At 39.6% G+C, this 12,513-nt stretch overlaps 1 protein-coding gene across 3 annotated transcripts in view; it reads right to left on the bottom strand.

Annotated features, from left to right (window-relative positions):
• Window positions 1–12,513, bottom strand: part of SPAG17 (sperm associated antigen 17) — a 119,265-nt gene that overhangs the window by 12,884 nt on the left and 93,868 nt on the right. For 2 of the 3 annotated variants that reach the window (XM_074853919.1, XM_074853900.1), the window contains exons 36-42: window positions 12,322–12,435; window positions 10,270–10,315; window positions 8,585–8,687; window positions 8,082–8,135; window positions 4,299–4,401; window positions 3,582–3,678; window positions 2,214–2,312 (exon numbers count right to left, since the gene is read on the bottom strand). In XM_074853919.1, coding sequence (XP_074710020.1) covers window positions 2,214–2,312; window positions 3,582–3,678; window positions 4,299–4,401; window positions 8,082–8,135; window positions 8,585–8,687; window positions 10,270–10,315; window positions 12,322–12,435 — 616 coding nt within the window. Of the gene's footprint in view, window positions 1–2,213; window positions 2,313–3,581; window positions 3,679–4,298; window positions 4,402–8,081; window positions 8,136–8,584; window positions 8,688–10,269; window positions 10,316–12,321; window positions 12,436–12,513 lie in introns of those variants that run through there. The other variant, XM_074853909.1, reaches the window with a different exon arrangement.

Raw genomic sequence — 12,513 nt, forward strand, 5'->3', positions numbered from 1 at the left:
GAAAGTGATTAAAAACAGAAGAGGGGGTACAAAATCCCAAGCACTAAAATCAAACTCGAGGACATTACTGTTCCAAAGGCATGCCTGCAGAGCACAACCACCAGTTGTGCAGAAACCCCCAGGCTGGCCAGCTCAAATTTACATGTCCATTTAACAACGAATTCCAGCCCAGGCCCCAAAGCAGTACAGCTCTGCCAGCACAACCAACTAGGAAGCCCTGTCTCTGAGCACAATTTATTGTCTTGAATGCAACAATTCATTTGTATGGATGACCTGTATGCTTCTGACTCTGGGGTTAAGATGATCTTAGCTATCTTTTCATCTGTGAACTGTGTTCTACTGCATAATGGAGATATACTGAGCGCAGGGATGGCCAGACCAACTCAGATCTAAATACAACTTCTTTTGCTTGATGGCCTAAGACTTGTGAAGTCTGATAACCTCTGAGGGGAAAACACAAGACAATTATGGTGTCTGTCTTCTCACCACAGGTCAACCTCTAGATCAGCATTTGGTATGGAAGAGAATTGTTTTTTCTCAGTTTGGACTGCAGGCACTGTCTAGCTGGAAAGCTAAGTCTGGTCAGTTAGTCATTGTGAGGAGGCAGAAATGTTATTTGAGAATAGCATCTTCTCTAGATTCCCCTCTTATTTCCAAACAACAGAACTGCAGGTGGCAGAGAGGGGCTTCCCATCTACACAGCAAATGCCCAGATCTTATGAAAAAAAGCTAAGCATGGACATGATGGAAAAAACACTAGCATTTCTTCTTTTGCCTAAAGGGAAGCAACATTTATGCTCTGACATTAGAAGTTCATGCATCTCTCCACATACACCCTCCCCCCATCCCCCCCAAGCTGCTGTTCCTTTTGTACCCACCCTGTGGCTCTGGAAGTACAGGTTAGTACATCTGCCCTGAGGTCTATAGATTATGCAGAATCACAGAATCACAGAATCATCTCGGTTGGAAAGGACCTTGAAGATCATCTAGTCCAACTGTTAACCTAGCACTGACAGATCCCAACTACACCAGATCCCTCAGCGCTATGTCGACCCGACTCTTCAACCCCTCCAGGGATCGGGACTCCACCACTGCCCTGGGCAGCCCATTCCGACGCCTAACTACCCGTTCTGTAAAGAAATACTTCCTGACATCTAGTCTAAACCTTCCCTGGCGCAACTTGAGGCCATTCCCTCTTGTCCTATCACTTATTACTTGGTTTAAGAGACTCATCCCCCCTCTCTGCACCCTCCTTTCAGGGAGTTGTAGAGGGCGATGAGGTCTCCCCTCAGCCTCCTCTTCTCCAGACTAAACCCCCCCAGTTCCCTCAGCCGCTCCCCATCAGACCTGTGCTCCAGACCCTGCACCAGCTTCGTTGCCTTTCTCTGGACACGCTCGAGTCATTCAATGTCCTTTTTGGAGTGAGGGGCCCAAAACTGAACACAGTATTTGAGGTGCGGCCTCACCAGTGCCGAGTACAGGGGCAAGATCAGTTCCCTGTCCCTGCTGGCCACGCTATTTCTATATATATGCATAAATAACAGCAGAAATTTAGGAATTTTGAAGGCAACAGCTCTTGCAGAGTCCCATTACTAAGAAAGGGTACTGGTATGTGTGGGAAAGAAAGGAGGGGAGAAGGGAAGTTCTAACTATGGGATGCAAGGATAGATTTTGCAAGTACACACTGCCAAAGCTCAGCTGGTGTGGCATTATAGGAGAACCAAAGGTTGGGGCTAATAAAGCAGACTGGTGGCTCTTCAGTGGTGATCATAGAAGGCTGTCACCACATGCAGATGCATAAATGAAGTGAAAACAGTAGATGTAGCAAGGAAAACAAAACTGAACAGGGATGTTTAAAAGGCAAAGACCATGTAGCCACAGCAAACTCTGTTCTAGAGTCTTCTGTCGCAGACCTTAATGAGCAGGAAAATTTGGCTTGTGCAAATTTTTTTTGTAGAGAAATTACTTCTTGGCTTTGTCTGCAGTTCTGCCATCCCCATCATCCCCATGTTGTTACAGCAGTCTCCTAGGGTGAAGAATCTCTCCCATTAGTTTTATACCTCTCTCCCTTTCTTCCAGTCTTGCATTCAGATGTGTTCAGAATGCTGAACAGAGATAAGTGGATTTAAATTTCTATTGTAAATATTTTGCCAAAAGTTATAAGAAGATAGTTATTAACCTGCTCCAAACAACATTCTGGAAGGTAGCTTTACCTGTTGTGCTACTGGAACCTTCATTTTGTTTGGAAGGAGCCTGCAGCAGAAGGCCAGGTGAGGGTGAGGAATCACTCATGGTATTGAGACATTCAGATGCTAAAGGGAAAATAACAGAATACTGTGACAGGTGTTTTTCATGATCATCATCATTTTCATAAACACATGAAAAAAAAATTCACAAAGTCTTTGGCACTTTCATTTAGACAATCTCTGAAAGCTGTCTACGTAGCCATGAGAGGCTAGGTAAATTCTGCATGCTGCATTTTTGCTCCACTGGGCAACAGAAATCAAAAACGTGTCTCCTGCGAACAGTCACTTCTTGCTCTCTGGCTAACTGAGCAATAAGCCATACAGGGCTAATGGACAATCCAACACAGGTCTTCTGGTGATTGCAAAATGAGGAAATATGGGAATTAGTGGGGTCTGATAAAGCCCCACAGAGGACTTCTTTCCTGATTTGATCCTTTGCTGGGTATAACTTTTAATTTCATTATGTGATTTCAGTAACTTCTCAAGGCTGCTTTTCAAACAGAACTGAAGGATTCCTCTCAATGCTGTAAAGCTCAAGCCTAAGATGGTGGTTCACTCTTTCACTGCTTCCTGTCATCCAGTCACTACACTCCTTCTATATCCTTCAAACTACCCTTAGCCTGCATGTTTCCTCTTCTACATTGCTTTTCCCGCAGTCCCCAAGCAGCCTCTCTTACCACTGCATTTCAGAATTCCATCTCCCAGTTTTTTTCCTACAATCATACCAGTCTTTTTCTAAACTTTGCCTTGTTGGTTCTTGCTCATCCACCTGTAACTACTGTTTATTCCATTTAAGTTTTTCTTGAGCATTTTGCATCCATCCACCCCTCATTCATAGCACAATTCTTCAGCTTTGCATCCAAAGCTTACGGTGCTTTCACATTCAGTGATGTCTGCAAAGGCTCCTTTAACACAATAAATAAAGAAGTTTCATAGGCCACATTTATATTAATGGATTAAATAGGAACATTCCCAGATACCGGAACATGCTAATCTATACTGTTAACTTGTTAAGAGCACTGGTACGATATTGACTGTGCAATTTAGCAGTTTCCCCAAAAACATTCTTGGGTGTTTTGGCCAGGGAAAAGGTAACCTTGTTTTGGGAAACTGAATTTACACAGCCTACTCCATACTGGTGGATCTCAATGTCAGGGAGGGCTGTTGGGTACGTGTCATGTATCAGAATAGATATAGCCAAGTAGTTCCTGTGTCAAAATGATTGGGAATACGTGGGGTCAGAGAGCGTAATCTTAAATTTAACTGCAATATGAAATGAGACAACTGGATAAAACAATGAAGAAGACACTAAAATGTTGCCAGACAGTAGATTACCTCTACTGGGTTTTTTGCTCATCTCTAGAGGGAAATTCCCACTTTCTTTTTTCTGAACTGGAGGAAGTTCCATAGACAGTGCTTCCACATCAGGAAACTACAGAAAAGTAAGAAAGAGAGCTTAGGTCTCCCAACTAAACATTTAGAAAAAAACCCAGCAGACAGCCCCCACCCTCCTGGGAAAAAAAAAGGAAAAAAAAAAGGTGCAAAGGAGCTTATTGCAAATGCAATAAGCAGAACCAAAGTGGTAATTATAAAAAAGTTATACATAAGTATACCTCAGATTCCAAAGTACATTTTTGAGTATGCTTCATGCACTTACATCATTTGTCAGGTGAGATTACAACAGGAAAGATCCCAAGGCCACCTTTAACTCAGGAGGGTTAGTCTTACTAATTCCCTTTCTAGTTAGCAGAGAGAGGTTTTTTGAGGAGTAGGTGAAAAGACCTGAGGTTCAGCTCCTGCTCTGAATCAGAGTCTCTCCAGAGTTTATGTAAGGAATCCACAGTTTGTACTCCATATACATATACCATCTCCAAGATACGTTTCCTTTGACAAGGGCGTATAATTCCCAGTATTAATTCTGCCACGACTACACTCTGTAATGGTTTCTTGAGATAAATTGAGGCTGACATGTAAACCCACAACTGTCTTCGTGGGAGTATGGCAGAAACTACCTGGCCTAACACAAACTCATACAGTTTTCAGCTACATTACCTTTTTTAGGAAAAACTCCTTGCTGAATTCTGATTCAAAATATGGAGGGATTATTTTGTTTCTCATTGCCATTAAAGACTTCTTTTCTTCATCAAGTTTTTTCCTAAGTAAGTTTTAACATCATTGGTAAGGAAACAAAGAAAAAAAGCATTATAACTGAGTTCACTCTGGTTTTCAGTATTAAGTTTAAAACATCGAGGAATGGAATTGATAAAGGCAAGGGGCATTTTTTCCCCTGGTTAATCACATCAGGCGATATTCTTATAACTGGCAATTTTCTCAGGGATAGATCAAGAACAGGCTGGTCTGGCACACAGAGACAGTGTCCTCCTCAGATATGGAGGATATGATTTATGGAGGGGCTGACCAAAATGCATATGGACAGTGGGTTGGCTGCTATGAAGAGCTCCTCCAGTTCTCTAAATCTTGTGGAACATGTCTGAGACTGCCAATAGCGTCTTTCCAACCTTCCACCAAACATTTAAATCTGGAAACTGGTATTTCAGATGCACTGATAAAATCTGTAATACAAAACTAATCTCATTTCCTTATTTTATCGCAGAAAAACTTGATGGCTCAGTGGATACAGAAAAAGCTGTTCAAACTTCTGAAGGTCAGATTCACCAGAGTAAAGACCAGTGATGTTTTCAGCTTGATTTAGTCCAGTTTTGCACTACTATAGTTTCACTGACTTGCAGGTCTAAGATCAGCTCTGAAATTATCACTTTTAATCATACTGAGAGTTTTGACACTGGCTTTAGAGCCAGAATTACACATGATACTCTTGGGTGCTGGCTACTCAGATATATATATTTAAAGAAATTCTTTAAATAGTATGCAAACCAGTGTAAAATGCTATATTAAAATATAAATCTGAAATTATACAAGTTTTTTTAATCTCATGCAAGTAACTAAGAAGTAGTATGGAAAAGAACTTATTTTTCAATTTTTATTTAACCTTTCACAAAATAAGACAGAAAAAGCAAGTTTCTGATCATAATATTAGTTCATCACCATTTCAAGTTATTCTGTTTAATGTAAGAAATAGCAAATGACCTAAATGGCAGTCACTATAATTATTTTAATTCCATTGTGAATGAAGGTATGTTACTGATAACTTTCTCTATATTAATCCTAGTTCATGTTTCAGGTTTTCTATTTCAACATAAATTAAATGCATATTTTTAATTCTTCAAACTTAAACAGTCCTGCCTGGATTACACTGCGGAATTTGACATTTTATCAGGTTCACAAAGCCCTTTCCTCTAGAACTGAAGATAAAGGTTTTAATGCACAGTGCTTAAATTAGAAGTTTTTGTGTGGTACTAAAGAATTATATAATGCAGCAATATGATTATGTCTCTCCACAGAATAAGAGTCTGTAAATTTCCTTTGCAAAAATAGTATTTTTCTCTCAGTTAATAGAGGCTTTGAGATCACTCCAGTTTTTTTTCAAATGCTTTTGTGAATTACCATATCTGCAGACTGAAATCCAGCGACTTTTGATTTATACCTGAGCAGAAATTCTCATGAAAATTCATGAAATGTACATTTTTAGCAATATATACTGTTTCAAGCATCTATATAGATTTTTTTCTTGAACTCATCAAACAGCTTCACCATTCATCAGCAGGAGATAAAGGGCAGTTTTTTACAAATTTGGAGCCAGTGAAATCAAGGGGATTAAGAATTAAAATTGAGGGTCATCCTTAAATACAACTTTCAGTGTTACGCAGATTTTTACATTTATATACATACACACATGCACACACATTTCCTCCTGGAAAAGCATTTCTGATCTGAGGATTATAGCACCTGCCTCAGAATTCCCATGAGAAATACTTTACAAACAGGAAATTGAGATACAGGTAATTCCCAATGTAGAACGTTCAAATGTGCCAACACAGGCCTTGCTTTAGTGTGGCATTGATTTTTAAGATGACCCTTATCTTAAAGTTCTTCTTAAAGATAATGAGTTTACCTACTGTCCACATGTTTTACCTCCTAAAATGTCCTCGGAAATGCAGCTGCATTTCCAAGTTGTAAACCATGAGTGTATCCTGCACTTTATAGTGTGCTCCACAATGAGGTGGGGAGGGAGAGAAGCCTCAACAATCAAGTGAGGAGGCAGTGATGTGGTAGGCAAGCAAAGGGCCTGGGGTGATGTGAACAGAAGGGACATCACAATCAACAAAACAGGGCTGAAGTGGGGTCACACCAAGCATATGCATGTAAATAAGGAAATGTGTATGGGATGGCACTGTGGGGAAAGCTTTCAGACCCTTTTTGGGCAATCGGCAGGGCTGGGTTCCTCTCTGAAATGCCTGTACGCTACTTTGTGCAGCACAGGTAACAAACAGGAAGAATTAGAAGTCTGTGTGCACTTACGGGGTGATGACCTCCCTGCTATCCCAGAGAAGTGGAAGGATAGCTCACACGAATGGAGTGCTGTGCGGATGGGTACAAACTCTTTAGGAAGGGCAGGCCAAGAAGGTAAGGAGGGGAACTTGGCCTGTATTTAAGAGAGCAGCTGGGAAGCATGGAGCTCTGCCTGGGGATGGGTGATGAGCCAGCTGAGAGGTTAGGATTAGTGGGCAGACCAACATGGATGACATTGGCTATATAGACCAGCTGATCAGGAAGAAGAGGTAGATGTGGCTTTCTTCAGACAACCAGAAGAAGTCTCATGTTCATAGAAACACAGAATCATCTCGGTTGGAAAAGACCTTGAAGCTCCTCCAGTCCAACCATTAACCTCACACTGACCGTTCCCAACTCTACCAGATCCCCCAGCGCTGGGTCAACCCGACTCTTCAACCCCTCCAGGGATGGGGACTCCCCCCCTGCCCTGGGCAGCCCATTCCAATGCCCAACAACCCCTTCTGCAAAGAAATACTTCCTAAGAGCCAGTCTGACCCTGCCCTGGTGCAGCTTGAGGCCATTCCCTCTTGTCCTGGCGCTGGTTCCTTGGTTCAAGAGACTCATCCCCAGCTCTCTGCAACCTCCTTTCAGGTAGTTGTAGAGGGCAATGAGGTTCATAATACCTGGTCCTCATGGGAGACTTAAGCCACCCTGCCCACCAGTGTAAAGCAGCTCTGTGGAGAAGGACCTAGGAGTCCTGCTGGACACCACATTGAACGTGAATCAACAGTGTGTCCTTGTGGCAAAGACCACCAGCAGAATCCTGGGCTGCGTGAGGGGGAGGAGTGCTGTCAGGAGGTCCAGGGAGGTGAATTTTTCCCTTCTGCTCAGCACTGGTGAAACCACATGTGGAGTACTGTGTCTGTTTCTGAGCCCCCTGATACACGGAAGGGCCACAAGATTTAGGGCTTGGAGGATATTTCATATGAGGAGAGGCTGAGAGAGCTGGGACAGTTTTGCCTTGAGAAGCTTTGAAGCTGATAGATGTGATAGATATGTGTCTGGGGTTCCATTTGAAAAATCAGCTGGGATTTGTGGAATACCTGAATCTTAAACTAAAGCATCAGCATTTGAAAATATAAATTATTTTCCACACTGGTGGCAGAACCAGAAAACAGAATACAGGGCTCCAGGCTTCAGCCTTGTTTTGAATAGCATGTTAACAGTAGCGCTGCTAGGTTTTGAAAAAAATAGCACTCAAACCATCCATTCAGCATTTCGGTTGCAGAGAACACCCCATTATTTGCTAGCAAACCACTGGACCATTACCCAAGACCTGGTGAAATCAGTAACAGTCTTTCCAAAAGCCGACTTAAGTTGGCTCATAAAAAAAATAATTTTCTGTCCTACTGATACTATTACCTGTGCTCTTCTAGTCTGCTCTGCCACTTGGACACTGGTGTTACTCCTTCTGGCCTGAATGATCATGAAAGAAAAAAAACTAGTGAAAATGAGAAAACTAGCATTTTGTTCTATAAGTACAAAAATATTTATTTACAAGATAACCCTGGAAAGAAAATGCTTTTTATGAGAGTGTGTTATGTTAACAACTCAGGTGACTCCTGACTTGGACTTGTATGGTTTGCACAAAATTGTTTGCTCGTATCTGCATTTTTATTATATTATTCAATCAAAGAAACCCTCAAAATCCTTTTCCAACAAACTTTAAAGTATCTTTCAGATAAGGAAAGAGAGGCACAGAGGGACAAAATAATCATAGGAAAAGCTTGTAAAAATTGTGATTTGTATCAGAGATCTAGGTCCCGGTCCTTAATGACAGTCAGTAGAGCACATTGCCTTGCCTGTGTGCTTGGTTCCATCTTGTGTTATTTACATTTGCATCAGTTCTCACTAGTCTGTCCTACCTGAACCTCTGCTGTTGGTCCTCTCTTTGCATAGTGATTGTCTTCTCTGTGTGATACTGGTGATGAGAAGCCACTGCCTGTTCATATAGCTCAGTTATGTGAGCTGCAAGGTAAAGAGTATTACTGAATGTGTGTGTTCTGCTAAGCACTGCTGAGTGTTATCAATAAAAACCATAAAAGGATGTATTTTTAATGCATCTTTTTGTCACTTGATGAAAACCTATCATTCTTTATTACTGTGATGGAAGAGGCAGAAGAACTTCATTCCAAAATCAAGTTCAGAATGTTAACAGATATGAAATTAATTCAGTTCAATGTAGAAAGCCCAAGAAGCAGATTAAGTTCATACCACGACCTGTATTTCCTGAAATATCTTTTTGTTCTTTCAAGATACAAATCAAATACCTGTGAAGAGGAAAGGTTGCTGACACTCAGCCACTTTCTGACTACAGGTCCAGGTCTCTATCTCCAGCTGAAGAAAATAATATGGGCCTTCAGGGACCTTTATTACTTTCAGCTTACTTAAGTTGTGCTTAATTGTGACTGTGAAGCAGCCATAATCAACATTCTCATGGAAGGAACTACTACTTCAATATGTATAATAGAGAAAAGCCAATCTTTCCATATTTAAGATTGTGACCAGCTCTGGGGCTTTAATGAAATGTTTTCTTGTTCTCTGATGTCTTTTATAAAATGTGTTGTTCATGCCTTGAACCTAAACTGTGAGTCCAAAGAAAACAAATTTCTTTGGCAAAACTTAAGAGATTTGAGAGATATTTGACTATGACAATATCTCCTAGTGTTTCAAGAATTATGTAACTGCAAGCTTTAAAATTTTGGTTTTTTGGTCAGCTTTTTCACCATAAAATATAATTTTATTTTTCTGCTTTTTCTATTTTTACCTCTTCCAAAGAGCTTTTCTTTCCCACTTTCTTCTTCATTAATAATGTTATGTTAAAATTGCACCTCTGTTTAAATCAGGAAACTGTGTAGCAAGCATTTGTTGCAGCAGTTTCTATTTACTTTGCACAATATGCTTTTTTTAACAAGCAGAAGTACTCTCGACAAGGCAGGAAGGGCAGAAAAATAACATTAAATTTAAAGGCTAGCATTACTATGGGATTGAATACTATGGAATTTTTATTATGGAAAAGGCTTATGGATTTTTAAAAGAAACAAACATCTTAATTTTTATTTGTACATATTGAAAACATCAATAAATGTTAATGAGTATCTTAGAAAAACTTTAACATAAATTTATGAGGGAAAGCTAATACATCGTTCCATCTTTTCCCTTAGGCAAGGTTAACGTAAGCAAAACACATGATTGTTTGAGATCAGATTTTCAAGTGTAATAAATAACCAGGGTTTATCTAGTTGCTTTGAAAAACTTGTATGAAAGTTGATACTTGTCATAGTTCTTATACCTAAGAAAACACAATGCATGTGGAAATGTGAGTCAAAATCCCAAATACACATGCCTAAACACAGGAATTGTTTTTTTAGAGGTACTGAACCATTGATACTAACAATGTCTAATCACCTGTGAAAATCACACAGAAGCTCGTAGATAGCATATAGATGAATTCACCTTTATGTTCCCTCTTTAAAAATAATACTGCAGTACTTTAAAACTTACTATGATATTTTACAATTTTAAAAGATAGATACTCAATTTTTATTACCTCTGTCACTGAGATTTTCAGTTGACTTCTCCCAGTTAGGGAAGGACTGCAATGAAGAAGGAATAACTGTGATCACGTGAGAAACAGACCTCACACAAACAGCATCCCGTTCAAAGGGGTTCTATCCATACAAGTGTTATCTTGTTACCTGAGACTGTAACTACAAGAATGGAGGTATTTCAGTGTGTTGGAAAACATGAGCTGGGAAAAAAGGAAATGAAGTATGATTTCGCTGGTCTAAACAGATATTCGTTTCCTTCTTGATGACCTACTTCACAGATGGCTTTGTATTTTATATGGTTGCTGCTTACTAAATCAGCTAAGCCAATTCATAATCAAACTCAAATCCTTCCGCAAAAGATTTGAACCAGATCTAAATCTCATGGTCACAACAAGAAGTCAAATGGGAAACATATTCAGGATTTTGTAGGAGCTCTTTTGTGGTTGGTTTACAGTAAAGTGTCTGAGGGGTAAGAGACTCTAAACTAAGCTGTTTCCTTGATTCTCATGCTGTCCCTGAAGCAGTTACCTCGAAACCAGAGTTCCTGTGACCAGGCAGTCTAGGTTGTAACAGAGCTGGGGAACAGTGGAGACTTGAGAGGAGTGTGACACCGATTCCTGAGTCACAGCAGGTCCACAGTGAGACTCTACTGCTCAGAAAAGAGTAGTCCAATGTGAAATCTGTACCTGGAAATGTGCTCATGGTAGCTGGGACAATCAACAATAATTAGTCACTAGACAAGTTCATTTGAACTGAGCAGCATGTGAGATTCAGCACCTGGATCTCATCAAAGCAAATAAATGTCTGCCTAGAGGATAGAGGCGGATGGAGTTATGGATAGACCACTTCTCTATGTTCCTCTTTCCAGAAAAGTTTTGAGTTCCTTCCTGGTTTTTTTCTAGATACTTCTTTTCTCTACTCTTTTTTTAAGACTTGTATGTCACTAGAAAGTACTGAGCAAAAATATATATGAAAGCTTGTAGTACCAAAAAATAGGCCTTATTTGTTTCAGCAAATGAAAATGCTAACTTGGCTAAAAAGTTCAGAGACAAATTCTAGAATTACATGGGGTTTTATTAAGCTTGTACAGGAGAAAAAAAAAAAAAGTAAAGTTATAGATCTACCCAGATAGCTAGGAAAAGGAAATTAATGACATTTAAAACTGGAAAGATCTCATTCTTAATGTTTTTGCAAGTTGCGACAAGGTTTAAAAGGTAGAATCTGAAGATAGGATGAAGTTTGTTTGCTAGAATACACTCACTTTTGAAAGCTTGATAGATCATCCAGGAGTGAATATTTAAGCTAACATGTCTAGATTTTATTTTTCAAATGCCAGATTTTTTTAATTCAGTATGTTTGTATTCACTACCTGCATGTTATTTGATTAAATGGAAATAAAAGTATTTCCTAAATGAGACTAAAAAGAAAACAGTGTTTAATAACTACTAAAAATCTAGTGTGTGAATTCACATCATGCAAGGTACCCAATTTAAAGGAAGCTGTAGGAAACAAATTATTTAAAGAACTGAAATAGAGCAAACTGATCAGTCTTTACATAAGATATGTGTTTCTCTCATTCATCCTAATTTATTCCACCCACTTCTGCTGCTCGAACTTTTCTATTTTGTTTTTACCACTCATCTTCTGCTAACCTCACTGCTTCCTGACTGCTACCCCAAGTCCCTCTTCCCCTATTTACCCACCTTTTCCATTACCTATTCTGCTCCCTTTTCTTTTCATGCTCCAATTATCTGTGCAAATTAGCAGAGCACATATTACAAAAAATAAAAATGCTGCTCAGCAGTAACAACAATATTCCTCCACACTGGTTTGGGATTATCCCAAAAGCAGGGTTTAAACTCTCACTATGGAGGTGGCTGTGGTTGAAATACAAATCTTTCAGCTGCAGTGACAACAGACTGGAAACATTCTCATCCTAATGGATGTTTTGCTGTTTTATTAATGGATAATGATGTGTTTTAAGGCTGACACTTCCAATGCAATACAATGGTTTTATTTGAAAAAGTAGTTAAAAATTGTATTTTTCTCACCGTAAGCAGTTCAAGGAGACTTGCAGCATTCTGTTTTTCCTCTTCTGTTCTTGGTTCTTTTATGTTCATCTCTTCCAGCTCATTTTCCTGCTTTAAAATATTGTCTATATATTCCTGGTAGAACAATGAGAAAGAACAAGAAAGATGCAGATGTTTTCTTTCCAGAGGTAGACTTAGGGGTCACATATACAG

This window comes from Strix uralensis, chromosome 2, assembly GCF_047716275.1.
Source record: "Strix uralensis isolate ZFMK-TIS-50842 chromosome 2, bStrUra1, whole genome shotgun sequence".
NCBI classification, from domain to species: domain Eukaryota; kingdom Metazoa; phylum Chordata; class Aves; order Strigiformes; family Strigidae; genus Strix; species Strix uralensis.